Source organism: Chelonia mydas, chromosome 6 (genome assembly GCF_015237465.2).
Source record: "Chelonia mydas isolate rCheMyd1 chromosome 6, rCheMyd1.pri.v2, whole genome shotgun sequence".
NCBI lineage: Eukaryota > Metazoa > Chordata > Testudines > Cheloniidae > Chelonia > Chelonia mydas.
In genome coordinates, this window is record NC_051246.2 from 102,377,923 (window position 1) to 102,402,023 (window position 24,101).

The following is a 24,101-nucleotide window of genomic DNA, read 5'->3' on the forward strand; positions in this document are numbered from 1 at the left end:
GCAATGCCATCAGTACTAGAACGCTCCTGCCCGATGGTTGAAGATGGAACTGCTGAATTCTGAGACATTAGTAAAGATTCTTCCTCCAGAACGAGGACATCCCTCACAAGATCAGGGCCAGAAAGGAGTGGAGACTGTGGGTAGGGGAGGAAAATATCCTCTGGTGTTACATAATTCTATACAGCCCAGGGAGTTCCAGCAGATATGCCTGAAGGACCTGGCTCATCTGTTGCAGCCGAACAGTCTTTAGATGAACAAGATAATACCAACGATGAGTTCAGACCCACACACGTATATGGAACTGGTGGGCACCTGTCCTTTCGTTTCGGTAGCACAGTCACAGTTGGAACTGACCAATCCTTTTTTTTGCATGCCTTGCCCTCCGACTTAGGGGTCTTAGTGGAGCTGGTTCCAAACACAGTGGAGCTGGTTCCGAACTGGACCGGCTCAGGAACGGAATGCATTTCTTATGGACAGTCCTCTGTCCTTGCACCCTGACAGTGCTCTCTACTCTCAGGGGAGGCCTAGAGAAAGAGTCCTTTGGCTTCAGGGTTAATAACCCCACTCTAAGGCATACTTTGGAGGGGCACTGCTGGTTGGTGGGGGCCAATGTACAGAGGGGATCTCCCAGGCCCAGATCAGAGCAGGACCTCATACAAAGTTCCTGATAGAGGAGGCTAAGTTGGAGCTCCTGGGCCTCTCAAGTTCTAGGTGGAAAAGGATCTACAGATACTGTCCTGTGCAGAGATATGTACTTCACCCATACAGCAGAAGCACTGTTGATACTTGTCACTGATGAAGTAGTAGTGAGGGCAGAAGACAATTCTTGAAACTGGGGACTCTGGGCACAGTCCTGGATCAGAGGGTGGGTTGGGAAATGATTCTATGCTATTCTGTAACAACAAACTTCTTAAACAAATATTGAAAAACTATTTACAAATATTTTGTGTTATAGTTTATACACAGAGTGAAGGACGACACTATTGTGACTCAGGCCATGTGGTGGTAAGAAGTAACTAGAGAGGCATTGACCTACGCTGCCTTTTACACTCTCAGTCTGAAGCATGAGGGGATCTATCACAAATGTGCAGGTTAACGGACACTCCTTTGAAGAATTTCTGGACTTGGGCACATGGAGCCAACGCAAACCCAACTGTGGAATACACATAGGGACTATCACTCTAAGAATCACCATTGAGAACTACTCTGAGTAGTTTTTCAATCAGTCCTGCACCCACCTTACAGTAATTTAATCTGGACTACATTTCCCTAGTTTGCTTATGCGAATGACATGTAGGACTGTGTCAAAAACCTTATTAAAGTCTATAGCTTCCCCGCTATCCACAAGGCCAGTTACCCTGTCGAGGGAAAATTAATGGGTTTGGCATGATTTCTTCTTGCAAAACCCATGTTCCCAATTATTTATCATACTATTATCTGCTAGGTGCTTAGAAATTGTTTATTTAACCATTTGTTCCAGTATCTTTCCAGGTATGTAAGTTAGGCTGATTGGTCTATAATTTCCCAGGTCCTCTTTGCTCCCCTTTTTGAAGATAGGTACCATGTTCCCCCCTCTCTAATCCTTCGGGACTGCCCCCATCCTCTGTGAGTTCTTGAAAATGTTTGCTTTGGCTAGCTCCTTAAGTACTCTAGGATGAATTTCATCAGGCCCTGTCAACTTGAATACAACATTTAATTTACCTCAGTATTCTTTTACCTGTTAATTCCCTATTCTGTCCTGTGTTCCTTCCTCCTTGTTGTTAATATTGGGTTAAGCATCTAGTGAATTAATCTTTTTAGTGAAGATTGACGCAAAATAGGCATTAAACTCTTGTGTCTTCTTTGTGTCATCTGTTATTTGCTTTCCTTCCCTAGTAAGTAATGGACCTACACTTTTCTTTGTCTTTCTCTTGCCCCAGTGTATTTATAGAACCTCTTCTTACTGCCTTTTGTCTTTCGTTGGGTGTAACTCATTATGCGCCTTAGTCTTTCTGATTTTGTTCCTGCTTGTTTGTGCTAGTCTTTCACATTCATCCTTAGCAATTTTGTCCCTGTTTCCATTTTGTACAATTCCTTTTTGATCTTCACGTTATTAAAGAACTCCTGAAACAACCATATTGCCCTTTTACGATTCTTCCCATTTTAGTTCTGCCTCAGGATATAGTTTGCTGTTTTGCTTTTAATATTGTCTCGGAGAAACTGCCAGCTCTCCTGGACTTACATTTCCTTAGACTTTCTTTCCAAAGGTATCTTACAAAACAGTTCTTTAAGTTTGTTGAAGTCTGCATTTGTAAAGTCCATTGTCCTTATTCTGCTGCTCTCATTCCTTTTCCTTAGAATTATAAATTCTATCATTTTGTGATCTTCACTGAAGTTGCCTTTTGCTTTCAGATTCCCAACCACTTCCTCCCTGTTAATCAGAATCAAATCTAAAATATCTGCTCCTCTGGTTACCTCCTCTACCTTCTGAAATAAAAAGTTGTCCCCAGTACATTCCAAGAACTTGTTGACAGCCTGTTTTCCTGAATTATTTTTCCAACAAGTATCTGGGCAGTTAAAGTCCCCCATTATTACCATGGTTCGTGTTTTAGCTACTTCTGTTATTTGTTCTAGAAATCTGTTCTACCTCCTCCTCATTTGGTGGCCTGCAGTAGACATCCTACCGCCTCCCCACCTTTTCCTCCTTTTATCTTAACCCAGAGACTTTCAACACGTGTGATTCTCACTTGTTTCTGGACCTTAGCTCGGAAAGCTTGAGTTGTGAAATGGAGTGAGGGACTTTTGGAGGGCAGGCAAATAATCACATACAAAACTACAGAGTAGGATTCGTTTTAATCAGAAATGTAAACAGGCAGTGACAAAAGAAAGCTGGGATGAAACACACCTTGTCATGTCCTGTGTCTCCTCCTCTGACAATATCTGGAGCCATGTATTCTATAGTTCCGCAAAAGGAATATGCTCTCTCATTCTAAAAAAGACATACATATGGATATCAAATGACTACAATGAATAAGGGATATATATAACTAACAGCTGATGACCCACAGCTATCATCCAAACAATTCAGGACTTCATAGACAAATCACCTTCCATCATAGAGAGAATTAACACAGAACTCTTGAGACTATTCACTACCTCCTAGGCCAGGGGCGGGCAAACTTTTTGGCCTGAGGGCCACGTGGGTTTCCAAAATGGTATGGAGGGACAGTTAGGGGAGGCTGTGTCCTGCCCCCTGCCCTGCCCCGCCCCCGCGTCCTATCCAACCCCCCCGCTTCTCGCCCCCTGATGGCTCCCTGGTGACTCCTGCCCCATCCAACCCCCCCTTTTCCCTGACGGCCTCCCCAGGACTCCTACCCCATCCACCACCTCCTGCTCCCTGTCCCCTGACCACCCTCGGACCTCCCACCCCTGATTGCCCCGTCACCCCATCCAACGCCCCCTCTCGTTCCTGACTTGCCCTCCAGGACCCCTACCCCATCCAACCCCCCTGCTCCCCGCCCTCTGACCGCCTCTCCCACTGACCTCTATCCAACCCCCGCCCCCACCCCTTACCGCACAGCCTGGAGCACCGGTGGCTGGCGGCGCTACAGCCGCACTGCCCAGAGCACCGGGTCAGGCCGCAGCTCTGCAACTGTGTTGCCTGGCCGTCCAGAGTTTTGCACTGGCGGCGCGGCGCACTGAGGCTGCGGGGGATGGGGAGCAGCAAGAGAGGGGCCGGGAGCTAGCCTCCTGGGCCAGGAGCTCAGGGGCTGGGCAGAAGGGTCCCGCGGGCCGGATGTGGCCCATGGGCCATAGTTTGCCCACCTCTGTCCTAGTCAATAACTACATTATGATGAATTTGTGGGGCTGATTTAACATAAGCACATGAAACAATCTTTGGTATTTAAAACAAAAATGTCATCTAGACTTAAAATAGCATGTAACCAATTAGCTGCTACGGGGCATTCTTCAATAGAAGATTAATGTGATTTCTGCCAGGTGCATTACTAATGCTCTAAACAACATGATAAAATGTGTAGGTAAAATACAATGATACATTTTTATAAGGCTCTTTGCAATTTGGCTAAACTTGATGTTATATCACACCCTGTGGCTCCCATATTCATGAAGCTATACTGATCTCTATTAAAAAAAAAATCTTTCCATAATATACAGTGTGTAAAAAACAATTTGCTCCCAAGAGGAGGAAGGGGTTATTTTAATTTTATACTACATACAAAGTATTGGTTATGGTTGTGTTCAATCTGAGCTATTTTCACAGGTCAGTGTACCATTCTTTGTTAATAGCTATTTACCTTTGTGGTAAACATAAGGTAATGCTGTGCCTTGATAATTCTGAAAGCACATGTGATTAGGCCAAGAAACACTGTTCACCCCTTATCCTTCAAGGTTCTAGCATTTTTTGGAGAGATCATGATAGGTCCTTCAAAGAAGTGTGTTCAAATAAGTAGATATTTCACAAGTCAGGTTTCCATTTGTAGATTCAGATTTGGAGTTCAAGACGTGCTATACAAGGAAATCAAGAACGTACTACACTAGAAAAAGGAAGCTTCGGAAATAAATTTTTAAAAAAGTCTTGTTCAGTACTTCCATGAGATCTAAATTAACCAGTATAATGCCAAATTATTAAACTATATTTTATTAGAAAATGTATACTCTGGCTTGCTTCTGATAAATTTCTGATTTTAATATCATTAAACATAAGCCTAATTTTGGGGAATGTTATTTGTTTAACATTATTTCCGCTGTTCCCCTTAATTAAGCCACACGATAGAAAACAATTATTTTCTTCTAATCACTTAATACCTTTTTCATGTGTTAATTTTGCTATAGTTTTTTCCTGTGGTATAATTGCTTGTTTCTCTGTACTTATCTGTTCTTCTGTTTGTTGCTTGGAACACAAAAAAAGGTTACCTATCTTTCCTAACTGCTGTTCAAGATGTGTTGCTCATGTCCATTCCATTCTGGGTATGCACACGCCCATGTGCGTGGTTGTTGGAGATTTCTGCCTTAGCAGTATCCGTAGGGTTGGCTGTGGTGCCCATTTGAATGCACCACCCATGCGTTGATACATTAGGCACTGCTAGCCCTACACCCTCTCAGTTCCTTCTTGCCGGCAACTCCGACAGAGGGGTAAGGAGGGCGAACAATGGAATGGACATGAGCAACAAATCTCAAAGAACAACAGTTACGAAAGGTAGGTAACCGTTTTTAGTTCTGAGAGTGCTTACTCATGTCGACCCATTCTAGGTGACTCACAAGCTATGTCCATGGAGGTGGGCTTGGAGTTCATGGTCATGTGGCTTGCAGCACAGCTCTGCCAAAGCCAGCGTTGTCTCGAGCTTGCTGGATCAGTGCATAATGAGACTTGAACATATGGACAGAAGACCAGGTAGCAGTGCTATAGATATCTTGGAATGGCATCCCTGCCAGGAATGCCGCTGATGACACGCTTGCGCTCTAGTTGAGTGTGCCGTCACCAATGCCAGCGGAGGCACTTTCACCAGCTCAAAGCAGTAGCGGATGCAGGCCATGGTCCAGGATGAAATACTCTGAGCAGACACTGGGAGACCTTTCATCCTGTCCGTCACCACAACGAACAGCTGCACTGACTTGTGAAAAGGCTTTGTCTTCTTGATGTAGAAGGCCAATACCCTCCTGACATCCAGGGTGTGCAACCTGCATTTCTATTCCAACTTATGAGGCTTCAGGAAGAAGGCAGGTAAGTATATGTCCTGGCTGGTAAGAAACTGGGAAACTACCTTGGGCAGGAATGCTGGGTGCAGCCGCAGCTGGACCTTATCCTTGTAGAATACTGTATAGGGTGGTTCTGAAGTAAGCGCCATGATCTCAGACACCCTGAGGGCAGATGTTATTACAACCAAGAACTAAACCTTTCAGGGAAGCCCCATGAGCTGTGATGGCACAAGATTCAAGTCCCAGGGAGGGACAGGATCCCGGACATGAAGGTAGAGACCCTCCAAACCTTTCAAAAACTGGGCCGACATGCTATGAGCGAAGACCGACCTGCCTTGGAACAAAGGATGAAAGGCCAAAATAGTGGCCAGGTAGACCCTGATCGATGACAGGGACAAACCTTGGAGTTTGAGGTGCAGAAGATAATCCAGGATCGCCTTCAGCGAGGCCCAGATACATTGTTCTGAGGCTCAGCACGTGAACCTTTTCCACTTGGCCACGTAAGTCACTCTGGTGGAGGGTTTTCTGCTACCCAACAAGACATGTTGAACTCGGGGAGAGCATTCCATTTCTTCTGCATTCAGCCATGCTGTCAAGTGCACCACCACCAGGTTTGGGTACAGAAGACTACCGTGGTTCTGGGACAGCAGGTCTGGCCATAGAGGGAGCTGCAGTGGGGCAGCTACCAAAAGATCCAGCAGCGTGCCGAACCAGTGCTGTCGAGGCCATGCGGGGGCTAACAGGATAACCTTCGCCCTGTCCTGTTTGATCTTCACGAGGACTCTATGAATCAGACGGCACTGGTGGAAAAGCATACATCAGGGCCCCTGACCATGGGAGCAGAAAGGCATCTGATAGGGAGCCCTTGTCCATCCCCCGGATCTAACAGAACACGTGGAATTCTCTGTTCTGCATTGACATGAACAGGTCAACCTGGGGAGTCCCCCCACCTCTGGAATGAAGGGTTCATGTTTAGTTCATCCACCTGGAAACAGTCAGGGCACACCCTGACTGTTGTGTAGGAGCAATGCACACATTGCTCTATCCAAGGACAAGGACCAGACATGAACCATGGGAAGTCAATTAAAGGACAGTAACCATGGGAAGCTTCCTTGGCCTGGGCTCAAGGCCTGAGAACTAGGATTGTAGTAGATAGAGGCTGGTAAATAAGAATATTAATCAAAGTCATATATTCCTTTGTTGTGTCTTTTTGCAGTGGAAGTATGTAATGCGCAGGGGGGAGAGATATAATAAAAGGGAAGGTGGAAAGCTGACAGGCAGCAGCCCGTCAGCAGACCAGCTCGCTTGCTTGCAAAAAGCTGTGTTCCGTCTTGTCATTGAACCGCCACACTGGAAGATTATGCTTACCACCTCTGGATAGAGCAACCACTCCTGGCGAAACGAGAAAGTCCTGCCGAGGTGATCCACCAGCAGGTTCCAGGCAGATCTGGTTCCAGGCAGGTGTGTAGCTATCAGATGAATGGCATGCCATACATAAAAATCCCAAAAACCTGAGAGCTTCTTGACAAAGAGCCGAAGACTGGCACCGCGCTGCCTGCTGATGTAATACATCGTGGCGGTGTTGTCCATCAGGACCTGCATCACCTTGCCCTTCAGGTAGGACAAGACCACTTGGGAGGCCAGGCGAACTGCTCTGAACTCCCTGACGTTGACGTGGAGGGCCAGATGATCTCACAACCAGCAGCCCTGAGTGCTCAGCTCACCCAGGTTGGCTCCCCAGCCCAGGTCTGAAGCATCAGAGACCAGGATCAGCGACGGGGATGTGGTCGCGAATGGGACTCCTTCCAACACCAATCCAGGGTCCAACCACCAATCCAGGGACAACCCGATGTGGTCCGGCACCCTGACTACCCAGTCCAGGTTGTGCCTGTTGGGAATGTAGACAGATGCCAGGCACGCTTGTAGGGGCCAGAGATGGAGCCAAGCATGGCTGACCACGTACACAAACATGTGGCCCAACAGCCGCAGGCAGGCGTGAGCCATGGTGCGTGGGTGGTTCTTCACATGGGAGATCAGGTCTAACATGGCCTGAAAACACACTTCTGGAAGGAAGGCTCTGGCTCGCGTGGAGTCAAGAACCGCCCCAATGAACTCTATTCGCTGGACGGGCATTAAGGTGGATTTTTTCTCGTTTATTAACAGGCCCAGGTTGCAGCAAGTGGAACGCACCAGACTGAGGCTCCTCTGAACTTGCTCCCAAGACCTGCCCTTGATGAGCCTTTTGTTGAGATACAGGAAGACCTGGACCCCTCAGTGTCTCAGGTAAGCAGCCACTGGCACCATACATTTTGTGATCACCCTGGGGGCCGATGAGAGACCAAAGGGCAGCACTGAGAATTGACAATGGCACCCACCCACTAGGAAACGGAGGAAGCATCTGTGACCTGGGATTATGGAAATATGGAAATAAGCGTCCTTTAAGTCAAGGACAGTATACCAGTCTCCTGGATCCAGGGAGGGGATGATGGAGGCCAGGGAGACCAGGCAAAACTTCAACTTTTTGAGACTTGTTGAGTTGACGCAGGTCCAGGATGGGTATGAGGCCCCCTTTTGCCTTCAGAATTAGGAAGTAGCAGGAATACAACCCTTTTCCTTTCATGTCCCAAGGGACCTGATGAGGTTCAACAAGAACAAGTGCAGAGTCCTGCACTTAGGACGGAAGAATCCAATGCACCGCTACAGACTAGGGACCAAATGGCTCGGCAGCAGTTCTGCAGAAAAGAACCTAGGGGTTACAGTGAACGAGAACCTGGATATGAGTCAACAGTGTGCCCTTGTTGCCAAGAAGGCCAATGGCATTTTGGGATGTATAAGTAGGGGCATTGCCAGCAGATCGAGGGACGTGATCGTTCCCATCTATTCGACACTGGTGAGGTCTCATCTGGAGTACTGTGTCCAGTTTTGGGCCCCACACTACAAGAAGGATGTGGAAAAACTGGAAAGAGTCCAGCGGAGGGCAACGAAAATGATTAGGGGGCTGGAGCACATGATTTATGAGGAGAGGCTGAGAGAACTGGGATTATTTAGTCTGCAGAAGAGAAGAATGAGGGGGGATTTGATAGCTGCTTTCAACTACCTGAAAGGGGGTTCCAAAGAGGATGGCTCTAGACTGTTCTTAGTGGTAGCAGATGACAGAACAAGGAGTAATGGTCTCAAGTTGCAGTGGGGGAGATTAGGTTGGATATTAGGAAAAACTTTTTCACGAGGAGGGTGGTGAAACACTGGAATGCGTTACCTAGGGAGGTGGTGGAATCTCCTTCCTTAGAAGTTTTTAAGGTCAGGCTTGACAAAGCCCTGGCTGGGATGATTTAATTGGGGATCAGTCCTGCTTCGAGCAGGGGACTAGATGACCTCCTGAGGTCCCTTCCCACCCTGATATTCTATGACCTCCTCCACTGCACTCAGGCACAGGAGGTTCTCAACCCCCTGAAAGAGGAGTTGCTGGTGAGAAAAGTCCCTGACAAGGGATGGGAAAGAGTGGGGGTGGCAGGGAAGGGCAGCTGAAAATTGCAGGGTATATCCCCAAGATACTATGTCCAGCATCCAGCAGTCCAAGGTGACCTGCAACCAGGCTGAACGGTAGAATGAAGAAGGTCAAGGAAAGGACAGCGTGGATCCGGGGAACTGACTGGGGCATTTATCTTGAGTGCACCTTCAAAATGAACACCTCTGGCCCCCAGGATGCTTTGCTGGGCTGGGCTGCATGAGTGAGTGGGAGGAGGAAGGGCGGTGGCGACTAAAACTCGTGCCTCTAACCCTTCTCCTAGCAGAACCCGATGATGCTGCCAAAGCCGGGGCGGTGGGGGCGGCCGGAACTGCTTCCGTGCAGACTGCAACATATTCGTGCTCAGCAAGCAAAGAGTGGCCTGAGTGTCCTTTAACCCATGCAGGCTCGCATCTGTTTATTCAGAGAAGAGACCATTCTTATCAAATGGAATGTCATGGATCGAGGTCTGCATCTCTTGGGAAAGGCCAGCGGTCTGAAGCCAGGAGCTGTGCCTCATAACCACCGCCGACGCAACCAACCTACCCAATGAGTCCACCGCATCCCATACCATTTGGAGGGAGCACCTAGCAGCCGCGGTGCCTTCCTCCACCAGGATGCCTAATTCTTGGGCCAAACCCTGTGGAAGGGACTCCTTTAACTTAAAAGTGTACCTGCCCAAGAGGGTCTGATGATTCACCACCCGGAACTGCAGGCTGGCAGTGGAATAAATTTTCCTCCCAGAAAGTTCCAGTCTTTTGGCCTCTTTATTTTTGGGAGTTAAGCTAGTGTGCCCCGCTTGTCTTTTTCGTTGGCCACAGAGACAACCAGTGAGCCCAGCGGTATGTGGGTATAAAGGTACTTGAACCCTTTGGCCAGGACAAGGTACTTCTTTTCGGTCCTTTTGGAGGTGAGAGGAATGGAAGATGGGGTTTGCCAGAGGGCCTTGTCCAGTTTGAGGACCCCGTCATGCACTGGTAGTGCAACACAGGCCAGGTTAGAGGCTGAGAGGACATTGAACCAGGTTTCCACCTGCTCGGACATCTCCTCCATCTCTAGGCCCAACTTCTCGGCCACCCATCAAAGTAGGGCCCAGTGTTCTTTAAAGTTGTCAGGTGGGCTGGCCCTTGAGAGTCCTGTGACTGCCTCATCTGGAGATGAAAATGACGACTGTACCACCGGGGGAAGCCCTGGGGCATCATCCCGTGTGGGGGCTAGAGGTTTAGGGGTGGGTGGAGTCTCTTCTACCCTGACATCCAAGCACTACTGGCGCACCGAGCTCTGTGCCATCATTGCTGCCAACTGTTGCTCCGAGGCAGCAGCAGATGAGTGGTGTGAAGGGGGCACTGTCATGACCAGCACATGTGCTCCAATAAGGCCACTGCACAGGCCATGCTGCCAAGGCAGTGCCGTCGATGTCAACACTGCCTCAGGAACCAAATCACGCCGGTTGAATCTGGGAAAAGGGCTAAACTGCCCTTCCGTGCTGGAGGAATCCGCTTCTGGTGACCACAGTGGGGCCACTGCTGCCTGCATCTGCCGGCTGATCATAGCCACCAGAGACCGGTGCCTGGAGTGAGAGGATCAGTGCTGGTATGAAAGGGACTGGTGCCGGGGGGACCGGAGTCGTGATGGGCAGTGCTCCCACGGGGCACGCGACCAAGATCTGTGCTGAGAGGATGACCGGCAGGAGGGTGAATGCTGCCGGTAATATGGAGACTGGAGCCTCCCCTTTGACAATCCGTGTCAAGATGGTGGGGACCGTGATCACCATGCCAGAGATTGAGGGCGAGCCCCAGAGGATCTGGGCTGTGACTCCGGAGATCTGTGGCATGGAGGAGAGCTCTGCCTCGTCTCAGGGGATCAGCGGTACTCCACTGTCTCCTGAAGGCTCTTCGTGGCTGGCTTGCCCTCATGGGAAGCCTTTGCCATTTGCTGGCGGTACAGGTGGAGGCCTCTGCTCTCTTGGCACTGGGGGGAGCTTGGGAAGGTATCTCTTGTCCTTCATATGTAATTTCCCCAGCACTAGAGGCAGCTGCTGCGGGGGTCACTTACAGATATAGGCCTGTTATAGTCAGTGCATGGTTTCAGCCTGGGGTGAAATCCCTGCTGGGACTCTAATGTCTAACTACACTTAAAAACTAATTAACACTATTACAAAAAAAACTATTTAGAAGGTCCTAAGAAGAGACTAAACTGCTAGCCCTTACTATGCAAGGAAAGGCGCTCTGACTAACCACCATGGGTAGTAAGAAGGAACTGAGAGGCCATAGGGCCGGCAGCACCTGATATACCGACACATGAACACGGCACTCAAGGGGGCACCACATCTGGCCCTACGGATACCACTAAGGCAAAAATCTCCAACAACTGCGCATGTGGGCACGCACATACCTAGAATGAAATCAACATGAGCAAGCACTCAAAGAAGAAAAGATGGCTCCTGCCCCAAAGATCTTACAATCTAAATACGTGACAAGAGACAACAAGCAGACAGGATGAATACAAGATAACTATGAAATAATTATGATTAGCATGACTAACGGTCAAGCACACCATCTGTCTAGTCATTGAAAAAGTGTTCTGTATGCACCATGACAGGAGTGAATTTTCAGGAGGGATATGATGGATGACAATGTAATGGCTACACTTTGATATATAAGGGGCAGCATGGAAGAAACTGTGAAGCTGTTTGAGGAAAAATCAGAACCATGGACAAAAAAGGCTGACAATGTTGGCAGAGCAAAGGTGGGGTCAGATGCTCAACATCAAATAAAAGTCTACAGGTATGGCAGAGTTAAGTTCTGAAGGGGCTTAAAAATGAAGACACGCAGTTTTTGTTTGTCGATGAAGAAAAGGAGAAAAGTCAAGCTGCCATCAGGAAGAATGGTGGCTCTGTGAGTTAGTAGCCATCATCCTCACTGAGGGCATCTTGGCTTCACCCTCAGTGGGAACAATGGCAGGCAGTAGACATTTGAAAGAGAGCATCTTTCTGATAGCAACCTGCAGCTTCACACCAGTGGAGGGAAATCGTAAGAGGCAAATTCTGCCCTCAAATATACATGGAACTCTCAATAAGACAGAACCAAATTATTTCTGTATTGGGTCCACAATCACTGAATATTCAAATACTCACTTCATCTGTAAGAAACTCCTTACTCAGACCAAAGTCTGTCAGCACAACATGGCCATTAGAATCAAGTAGAATATTCTCAAGTTTTATATCTCGATATATAATGCCCAACTGCAAACAAACATAAAAACAGTAATATAACATTGATCTAGAAATGCTAAGATATGTTAAAGAATGTTTCTAAATTTGGATCTAGCAAAAGTGATTAAAAATCCCAGATACAAAACTATGTTAAATTCTCTCAACCTTCACTAAATTTAATCAGTATTTTAGAGGTAAAATATGTTACAATAATGTTGTAATTATCCCAAAAATAATCACCACAAACTCAGTAAAATTCAAAGTTAAGGTTAAATTTAAAAGAAATCCAAATATGTTAAGGTATGGAAATACACAGTTACAGAATCCAAACCTCAACTCCACCCTGTCGTGACATTATACTATACAAGTATAAATCCATAATAGGATTTGCAGTCCCAGATTACAATAAACTGATTTTTAAGAGCGATTTGATTATATTTTTTTTGTTCACAGTATCACTACAGGGCAGAGTAATGTTTTTTGGATGCTTAACAAGGCATTATCACAGCTTAACACCTCTAGATTTCTTTTAAATTTAAAACTGAACTCTGAATTTCCTTGGTTTGTAATAGTTCTTTTTGGGATCATTACAGCATTCTTTTTGGTTTTATCCTTAAAATTACTGCTATGCACTCTTTGCTTCAGTTTAACAGTTTTTAGCCTGGGAATTTCCTTTTTTTCCTTCTTCTTCCAATTAAAATTTTTGTAAATGGTCACTAAACAAGAAAGCTAGAGAGAACATGACTATGCAATCTAATGATTTTGGTTTTTAGATTGACCAATATGCTCTGGGTGCTTCATCCACTGAGGAGCAACACAAGCACCCAGAATGTATTGGCCAGGTCCCGCACCCCACCATCTCCTAACCTCCACATTCCCCTGCTTTTACTTACACATACCAATTTCCTTTGTCTATCCTGTGCTGCAAATTCCCTCGCACAACACCCAAGCATTTCCCCCTTGTTACAATTCAATAGAAATTGAGTGATCCAGTGCAAAGAAGAGATTTTGAAAATAAGTGTTTAGGATTAATAGTGCCTATTTATTTTTTCTTCAGCAGAGGCTGAAAATTAATGTTCTTTTACAGAGAATTCCAAGATGACCTTCCGTCTTAAAATAGCTGCCATCTCTTACTGTTCTCAATGGGTGTGAAGCTCTAAGTTACTATTAGTAAAGATCCCTTGTTTCAAAATGGCGATTACTTCCCACTGTCCCCAACAAGCATGAAGTCAAGCTGCCATCAGGAAGAATGGTGGCTCTGTGAGTTAGTAGCCACCATCCTCAATGAGGGCATCTTGGCTTCACCCTCAGTGGGAACAATGGCAGGCAGTAGACATTTGAAAGAGAGCATCTTTCTGATAGCAACCTGCAGCTTCACACCCACTGAGAACAGTAAGAAATGGCAACCCTCATTTTGAAAGAGGGCGGATTGTGAAGGACATGGGCTAATCTGTATTAATTTATGAATACTCTGTTTTATATGAATGATTGTTGAATGAAATAGGTACTTGGTAGCTATACTAGGTTAATGGGAACTGAATGCATAGGTTAGTTCATTTTAATACTAGGCTGTTCAAAAAACAGTCAGGAACACAAGACAATGAGAGCAAATAAGCTACAAAAACAGCACAAGAAGGCTGAGCGATTAACTGTAAATATCCCACTTACAGGCTCCAGCCAAGAGTTACATTGCTGTTCTGCCAAGGCTGGAACCTAAAGATCAAAAGGACACTAAACAGTTAAAGTGGCTCTCTAGAGAGAAAGAGGTGTGAGTTGTCGGGGATGCTTACACGGAGCAGTCCAAAACAGAGACCGATTCTGTGAGAGGGTCTGACTAAGTTGTGCTATCTGGCTATCATCAGGGGAATGGTAGTCTAGACAGGCATTTGGACTGTTTAGTGGGCTCAAATTCTCTCTCTTACGCAGAGCGATGTTCCTATTGTTAAAGATAAGCAATACGTTGTTTTTGAGAAGGTCACTGTATATTAATTGCTCATCAAAGCCCTGAAGGAAAGACCTGCAGGGTTCAGTAAATTAGGCCTACTGAGTGAGAGGGCTGTGCACTTGGAGAGATTGAGAGGGGTTCCAGGTGCAGTTAAAAAGGTAACTGTGACATAGGTCTTCATGGAATTCTCTGTAGAAGAATACTGTTTTTCAGCCTCTGCTGAAGAAAAATTTCAGTTATGAAAAAACAAACAAACAAGAAATGACTTACTCCTACATACATTTCTTCAAATGTAGGCAATGCATGAGATTTCAACATTTTAACTATATGGGAGGTTTACTCCATGATTAAGACCATTCAGGACCCCAAAAAAACCCAAAGCGAAGATTCTTAAAGGACCCATTTTAAATTTAACTTGTAAACTAATTAAATTACTTACTTGTAGATTCTCAGAAACAGTATTCTGTACTAAACAAGTGTTGTAATTTAGGGGAGTATACACTGTACTCTTCAGATATAAGAAAGTGGCTGAATCCCTACTTTTAAGTGCAAAACTGAATTCAACCTTAATAATGGAACCACCTGCACTTATATTCATAAGAATATAGATTCCTGACTGATCTGCAGATTATGTAAGATTCCATAAATACAATGCAGGAGCCAGTTATGCTACAGCAGGCTGCAAGGCAATTTTGCTCACATAAATTTCCACTCTCTTTGCATCATTAAAACAGCAATTCATCAGAGACCGCGCTATTAGTATTACTACGTCTTACGCTCCTAAAGCTCAGGCTTCAGAGTTTCAGCAGGACATCTGCAGGGATCAGGAAGGGAGTCCCCCTCTCCCCCAAATGTATTCTTGGAGGTTTGGGATTTTTTTTTTTAAATCTTCTTCTGAAGTATCAGAGATGGCCATAGCTGGAGATGGGACATTAAGCAGGATAGGCCAGGGGCCCAAGGAGGCATTGAGCATTCTGTCTCTCAGGTACTTGGGCTGGCTGATTCTTGTTCGAATGCTCAGGATCTACCTGATTGCCATATATGGGGCTGGGGAAGAATCTTCCACCAGGTCAGATTGCAAAGGAAGCTGAAAACCCCCCAAGATCACTGCTGGTGTGTGGATGTGTGTCACTTGCTTAATCGCTTACAAACCATTGCAGGGGCCTCAAGCACTGGTGCACCTCAGTCTCTCCTACCCTCTGCCTGTGGCACATAATAGTCTAGTCTTCTCTGGGCTGTAATACTGTGATCTAATTTCGGTTGTTGGGTGGTGGTGGCCTGTGATGTACAGAAGGACAGACTAGGTGATCTGGTGATCCCTTCTGGCCTCACGCTCTCTGCCTCATGTACAAAAAAAACTAGAGTCTTGGCCTCTACTCTATCACCTAGCCAAAATAAGGAGCTGAAAGTACAAACATTTTCATTATAGCCTCTCCCCTGGGAAGAACAGGTGGGCTGTTTTACTGAAGACCATGAACATATATATTGTTCACTAATATCAAAATTTTCAAACTTGGCTGTCTAGAGGTAGGCTCTGTGACAGGGCACTGTTAGTAGCTATAAACTACCTGGTCACTTAGAACTCCGTGGTCACCAGGTGTAGTTAAGAGTAGGAGGGACTTAGGTAGTTTGGGGTTGGAAGAGTAGAAAATAACACTTGCACCTGTTGGGAGCCTTATGAAGATAATTGGCTCACCATCTTGATAGCTCTGAGAAGAAAGCCAGCCATATAAAAGGCTAAGCCAGAGAGCAGGAAAGGGGCTCTACATAACTGTGTCTGTGTTGTGATGTATCTGCAGCATAAACAGCAATAAAGAGACACTTGGTTGAGGTACCTGCTGGAATTAACCATGTTGCTTAGTTCACAAAGAGGGCTTACCAGCCATGGTTTCCAGGAACTGAAGGGGGAGCTCATTCACAGGCCCCTAAATTTATATTTAGAATCTAAATGAAAGTGGCCTGATTTTTAGAAGTGCCGAGTCCCCAGAATGAATACTTTTTTCCTTGGTTTTCAATAGGATGATCATATGAAACACGTGCATGAAGGCAGTATCGCTGATGGAAATGAGGGTCTAGAACTGGAAATTACCAGTTACTGAGATAGGGGGAAAAAAAACAACAACTTGAAGAGCTTAATTCGCTCAAATAGGAGGGAATGGATAATTTCCATCCCAGAACACTGAAAGAACTGGCACATGAGACTGATTTATTAAAAAAACTTTGCTACTAGATTAGCAATCTATTCAGGGAGAATATGACTGGAGAATAGTTAATGTCATACTTACATTTTTTTAAAAGTGATTTGGAAAATTACAGGTCTGTTAAATTAACCTTAGGAGTATGTCAGGCTTTAAAACAAATTGTGAAGAAAAGAATAATTAAATTAACGGAAATAAATGGTAAAGGGAATAGAATGCCTCACAGGTTTACCAAACGTAGATCATGCCAAACTAACCTGATCTACTACTTTGAGAAAAATAACTGATTTTTTTAGATAATGGAAAAGCAGTAGATTTCATATACTTGGACTTCAACACAGCATTTGATGTGGTATCACATGGGAAATTAGTTTAATTAGGGAAAATGCGGATCAGTACAAGAACTGTAAGGTGGATAAGGAAATGGCTAAAGGGGAGGAAGCAACAGGTTATCCTGAAAAGCGAATTATCAGACTGAAAGAAGGTTACTTGTGGAACTCCTCAAAGATTAGTTTTGAGACCAATCTTATTTCTATTTATGACCTTGGCACAAAAAAATAGAAGTGTGCTAATGAAATTTGCTGATGATAAAGTTGGGAGGCATTGTCAATAAAGAGGAGAATTGGAATATTATACATGGGGATCTGGATGTTCTTGAAGACTGGATTGGCAGAAATGGAATGAAACTCAACAGTAGAAAGTGCAAGATCGTTGTACTTAGGATCTAATAAGAACTTCTGCTGGCAGCTCATCAGCTTAAAGTGACGAAGAAGAGAGACCTAAGTGCAAGTGTCAGTCACAATATAACTATGAACCACCGCATAAGTCAGCTGTGAAATGCAGTTGTGAAAAAGGCGATATTAATATGTTTCATGCATTGCATTTCTAGTATAGATAGAGAAGAATTAATGCCATCGTACAAGGTACTGGTAAGACCTCATTTGGAATACTGTGTATAGTTCTGGTCACCCATGTTCAAGAAAGATTAATTTAAACCAAAACAGGTGCCGAGAAGAATTGCTAGGATGACCAGAAGAATGGAGGGCCTATCTTTTGATAGGAGATTAAAAAGTTTGGCTTGTTTAGTCCAGCAAAAAGAAGGCTGAGAGGGGATATGACCGCTTTTTATAAATACATTACATGGTAAATACAGGGGAGGGAGAAAAACTATTTAAGCTCAAGGACAATGTTGGCACAAGAACAAATGGATATAAACTGGTCATGAAAAAATTCAAGCTGGGAAATTACAAGGTTTCTAACCATCAGAGGGGTGAGGTTCTGGAATAGCCTTCCAATAGGAGTTGTAGGGGTAAACAACTTACTTAGATTTAAGACAACTAGACACATTTATGAGTGTGACTGTATGAGGGGGGTAGCTTACGATGGTAGTAGGCAGGACTCCGAAGCCCTGGGTCTCACTTCGGGTTTATGCCATATGTTCTTAAAAGCTTATTCTTCAGGGTTTCAGCCAGAGACTTGCAGGGGTCAGGAAGGGATTTCCCTCCCCTACAATGTATTCTGGTTTTTGGCTGCTGTTTATCATCTCCTTCCTCTGAAATATCAGGATGGACACAGCTGGAGATGGGACATTAGATGGGGAGGTACAGGGCTCTGTGGTGGCACCGGACATTCTCTCTCTCAGGTGCGTGGCTGGCTGGTTCTTGCTCATGGTCTCACTGATTGCCACATGTGGGGTGGGGAAGGACTTTTTCTCCAGATCATATGGGCAGTGATCTTGGGTTTTTTTCCACCTTCCTCTTCAGTGTGTGGGTGCAGGTTACTTGCCAGGATGATCTGGGTATATCTTGCTTAATCATTTCAGGAGCCCTCAAGCACTGGTGCACCTTGCTCCACTCTATTCTCTGCATATAACAGTCTAGTCTTCAGTGGGCTGTAATACTTTGGTTTAATTTCGGGTGTTGGGTTTAGTGTGCAGGTGCTGGATAGTGCTGGTGTCCTGTGATATACACAAGGTCAGACTAAACAATCTGGCGGTCTCTTCTGGCCTTAAAGTCTATGACTTACAAATCCCAGTAAATTCAATGGGACATCTTTGTAAATTATGCCTCACTTAGGTGCCTAAATAGGAAATTGGGTATCTAATTTTAGGCCTCAGATTTGAAAATTTTAACCAATAATTTTAATGAAAGGACAGAGTGATAAAAATTGACTGCAGACATTTCTGTCCTTTATGCTGAAAGAAAATGAGAGCCATAATGACATTTCATGTGTGGAAAGAAGATACTATTGGAAATGGAGATATTCAGAAAGCAACAACCAATTGGCAAAATAACAAATACTGACTCTAGAGGCAGAGAGTAGACTCTAGTCTTAATCGGTGCACAGATACAACAACTGAATACGTAATAAAGGAAGATGTATTTATAATTCATTAAATAATTAATATTTAAAATTGGTGTATATAATCATGCTCTATATATTTAAACAAAAAAATTAAGTCCTTTTTATTTTTTATATAATCATGAAGATGTACCTCACAAGAAAGCATTGATGGAAAAAACTGTCTTACCTTGTGCAGGTGCTCAAGAGCCAGTACAATTTCTCCAATGTATATCTGCACCTCATTTTCTGTAAATCTCTCTCTTTGAGAAAGGTGAGTAAAAAGTTCTCCTCCATTTATATAGTCTATAAATAAAAACAGATAATCTAGTAATTTTACTTTCTTTTAAAAGCTTTTTTAAAAATTATTTTGACATATTACCATGTCTTGAAAAAAAACAACAAATGTTCTGAACTAGATACTTTTATTGTATTTTAATAATATTTTACATGTACATATACAGGTTATTATACATACATATACAGCACTTGAAATCCCTTGAGGAAGGAATATGAGAAACTTTATAAAGTTTAAAATCCAAGGCCCAAAATTAAAGTTTCCCTTAAGTAGACTTTTCACACAGCAGTTCAGTAATAGCAAAAACCTATTTATCCCACAAGTACAAAAGGCAAATGACAAAGAATTTTCTTTTTAAAGAGTCAGTCTTTCATTTATTTACCAAGAGGCTTAGAAAAGGAATACAAGACCTACAAACATCACATTTATGCACACTTATAAAAGAGGGAAGAACAACAAGGGAGCAGAATCTTCAGTTAACTTTGTACGACATAAGCAGTACAAAATTATGGAGCACAAAGCAGGCTCAAAGAGTCTGGAGACAGCCAGTGAAGAATTCCCCCTATGCAGGAGAAAATTCTGCTGACAGGAAGTATCAGAGGAACTTTCTCCTCATGTGCCATCACCACCCCCTTTTGCACTGCGCAGACATGAAACACGGTATTTTGGACAGGAGGCGTTCCAAAACTGGGAAGGGAAGGAAAGGGTGTAGTAGCAGAGTTCTCCGAAGGCCTAAGGCTCCCTGAGGAACAATCACATCCTCATCGGTTTATGTGTGCTCTGAGAATATTACTGGATCAGACACTACGGAACCCGAACCATCAAAAAAAGAAAATCTGCCGGTGGCATCTGATTCAGATGATGAAAATGAATATGTGTTGGTCTGCACTGCTTTGGATTGTTATTGAGCAGAACGTGTCACCAGCATGGACACATGTCCTCTGGAATGGTGGTTGAAGCATGAAGGGATATATGAATCTTTAGCACATCTGGCATGTAAATATCTTGCGACACCAGTTACAACAGTGCCATGAGAACACCTATTCTCACTTTCAGGTGACATTGTGAAAAAGAAGCTGGCATCATGATCTCCCGCAAATGTAAACAAACTTGTCTGTCTGAGCGACTATCTGATCAAGAAATAGGACTGAGTTGACTGTAGGCTCTAAAGTTTTACATTGTTTTATTTTTGAATGCAGTTCTTTATATTGTACATAATTTTACATTTGTAAGTTCAACTTTCATGATAAAGAGATTACACTACACTTCTTTTATTAGGTGAATTGAAAAATACTATTTCTTTTGCTTTTTTATAGTGCAAATATTTGTAATCAAAAATAAATAAAGTGAGAACTGTACACTTTGTATTCTGTTATAACTGATCAATATATCTGAAAATGTAGAAAACATCCAAAATATTTAAATTAATGGTATTCAACTATTGTTTAACAAGTGTGATTAATTGAGCAATTAATCGCGATTAATTTTTTTATTGAGCGATTAATCGCGATTAATTATTTTAATCGCTTCGCAGCCCTAATGTAAAGCAAGCAAAAGATACTGCTACTGCTATAGCAGAATGAGAACTTACAACAGAATGCACACAAACTGTCATTAACTTGTAACTTTCAATGATACACTGTTTAACCTATCAGGAAATATGTGAGCAAACATACTGTGACCCATATGATTCTTAGAATAAGAAACAAACAACGTAAATGATTTCCTAAAAAGCAGTTTTATTTAAATAATAGGTTCGAACTCTCTTCATGTATCTAAGAACTGTCCCTGCTGAGACATTCTGCCAGCACATGGCTCTCCCCTGATAAAGGACAGACATTGTGAAGAATGCACAAATCCCATAATGGCTGCTTCAGCACATAACTGTGAAGAGTCAGCACCCCTTTGCTCATTAATGTAACACATAGTGGACGTATTGTCCATTGCTTGAGGAAGTAAAGATCAAACTAATGGCTCTTAACTCCAACACATTTATAAGCAAGCTCTTTTCCTGAGAAGCCCAGTGGCCCTGAACTGTAAAATGACCCAAATGCACTCCTCATCCAGTGTGTGATGCATCTGAAGTTATCAAGACCAATAGTGAAGGGGAATTACACAGGATGTCTCTGAGGACATCTGATTTGTCTGTCCACCACATCAGTGAATTGAGAACATCTTGAGGCAGAGTGACAAACATCTGAGGGCTGTCCAGACTGGGTGTGTAAAATTTGAGATATCAGTGCTGCCTCAGCCTCATCCTGAGACAAGCAAATGGAGTTATGTCAGTGGCAGCTGCCATCAAACCCTTGAGACCAGGAAAGAAGACCACTTTCTGAGTTTGACGGGTTAGACTTTCCAAAATAAAACTGCTCTATTTTCAAATACCTATCATCTGGGAGAAAAGCTTTTGCTCCTACTGAGTTCAAAATAGAGCCTATGAAAAGAATTCTCTGGATTGGGTAAAGATTTGATTTTTTTGAGTTCTGAAATAGACCCAGATCCAAAACAAGGGAGGCTGAAAACTCCTGTGAAGTAACAGCTCTTTGTGTGTAGCTGCCATTAGCAAACTATTGGCCAAATATAGGTCAACAACAATACCCTACTCTCTCAGATGTGCTGCTACCACAGAAAGGCACTTTAGTGCTGTGCTCAGACCAAACGGGAAGACTTTATACAAAAATCCCATGTACTCATATGAAATGAGGGTATTGTCAATCACTCCGAAGGACAGAAACATGAAAATATGTGACCTTTAAATTGAGAGTCACAAACCAACCCATAGTTAGAAGCAAGGGAATTATGGATGCTTAGGATTCACATATGAAGACAGAATTTATCTGCTCAATTTTCTTAAATCTAGAATGGTACAAAAATGCTCATCTTTTTTCTGTGCCAAGAAATATCTTGGATAAAACTCCCAACCCTACAGATGTTTGGGTACGTCCTCAAGAGCCCCCATCAGGAGCAGTTTCCGTATTTCTGAAAGTATAATAGCCTCGTGAGTAAGTCCCCTGAAAAACGGAAGAATAGAGGGAACTGAAAAGAGGTAAGTTTTGAAAATGAATGGTATAGCCCTTTTTTAAACAATTTCTACGGCCCCTTGTCCAATGTAATAAGCCTCCAATTGTTCATAAAAGAAGACAGATCCTCATATCAAATCTGAGATTTTGTGTTCAAAAGAAGAAAAGGAGTACTTGTGGTATCTTAGAGACTAACCAATTTATTTGAGCATAAGCTTTCGTGAGCTACAGCTCACTTCATCGGATGTATACTGTGGAAAGTACAGAAGATCTTTTTATACACACAAAGCATGAAAAAAATGGGTGTTTACCACTACAAAAGGTTTTCTCTCCCCCCACCCCACTCTCCTGCTGGCAATAGCTTATCTAAAGTGATCACTCTCCTTACAATGTGTATGATAATCAAGGTGGGCCATTTCCAGCACAAATCCAGGGTTTAACAAGAACGTCTGGGGGGCGGGGGGGAAGGGGGTTTAGAAAAAACAAGGGGAAATAGGTTACCTTGCATAATGACTTAGCCGCTCCCAGTCTCTATTCAAGCCTAAGTTAATTGTCTCCAATTTGCAAATGAATTCCAATTCAACAGTCTCTCGCTGGAGTCTGGTTTTGAAGTTTTTTTGTTGTAATATCGCAACTTTCATGTCTGTAATCGCGTGACCAGAGAGTTCTGTGGTGACCTAGAATCCTATTTTCGACGTCTCCAACTCAAGGAATATTTCCAACACACCTCTGAACAACATACTAATCCACAGAGACCTCCCTACCAACACTACAAAAAGAAGGATTCTAGGTGGACTCCTCCTGAAGGTCGAGACAGCAGACTGGACTTCTACATAGAGTGCTTCCGCTGACGTGCATGGGCTGAAATTGTGGAAAAGCAGCATCACTTGCCCCACAACCTCAGCCGTGCAGAACACAATGCCATCCACAGCCTCAGTAACAACTCTGACATCATAATCAAAAAGGCTGACAAGGAGGTGCTGTTGTAATCATGAATAGGTCGGAATATGAACAAGAGGCTGCTCGGAAGCTCTCCAACACCACTTTCTACAAGCCATTACCCTCTGATCCCACTGAGAGTTACCAAAAGAAACTACAGCATTTGCTCAAGAAACTCCCTGAAAAAGCACAAGATCAAATCCGCACAGACACACCCCTGGAACCCCGACCTGGGATATTCTATCTACTACCTAAGATCCATAAACCTGGAAATCCTGGGCGCCCCATCATCTCAGATACTGGCACCCTGACAGCAGGATTGTCTGGCTATGTAGACTCCCTCCTCAGGCCCTACGCTACCAGCACTCCCAGCTACCTTCGAGACAACACTGACTTCCTGAGGAAACTACAATCCATCGGTGATCTTCCTGATAACACCATCCTGGTCACTACGGATGTAGAAGCCCTCTACACCAACATTCCACACAAAGATGGACTACGAGCCGTCAAGAACACTATCCCCGATAATGTCACGGCTAACCTGGAGGCTGAACTTTGTGACTTTGTCCTTACCCATAACTATTTTACATTTGGGGACAATGTATACCTTCAAATCAGCGGCACTCCTATGGGTACCCGCATGGCCCCACAGTATACCAACATTTTTATGGCTGACTTAGAACAACGCTTCCTCAGTTCTCGTCCCCTAATGCCTCTACTCTACTTGCGCTATATTGACGACATCTTCATCATCTGGACCCATGGAAAAGAAGCCCTTGAGGAATTCCACCATGATTTCAACAATTTCCATCCCACCATCAACCTCAGCCTGGACCAGTCCACACAAGAGATCCACTTCCTGGACACTACAGTGCTAATAAACGATAGTCACATAAACACCACCCTATACCGGAAACCTACTGACCGCTATTCCTACCTACATGC

The 24,101-nt window shown here is 44.0% G+C and overlaps 1 protein-coding gene across 4 annotated transcripts in view; it reads right to left on the reverse strand.

Moving 5' to 3' along the window:
* The window catches only part of RPS6KA5 (ribosomal protein S6 kinase A5), a 201,816-nt gene that overhangs the window by 108,699 nt on the left and 69,016 nt on the right, over nt 1-24,101 (reverse strand). For 3 of the 4 annotated variants that reach the window (XM_043549097.1, XM_037900835.2, XM_007055451.4), the window contains 3 exons: nt 19,090-19,205; nt 12,339-12,446; nt 2,885-2,968 (listed from right to left, as the gene is read on the reverse strand). In XM_043549097.1, coding sequence (XP_043405032.1) covers nt 2,885-2,968; nt 12,339-12,446; nt 19,090-19,205 — 308 coding nt within the window. The remainder of the gene's footprint in view (nt 1-2,884; nt 2,969-12,338; nt 12,447-19,089; nt 19,206-24,101) is intronic. The other variant, XM_037900833.2, reaches the window with a different exon arrangement.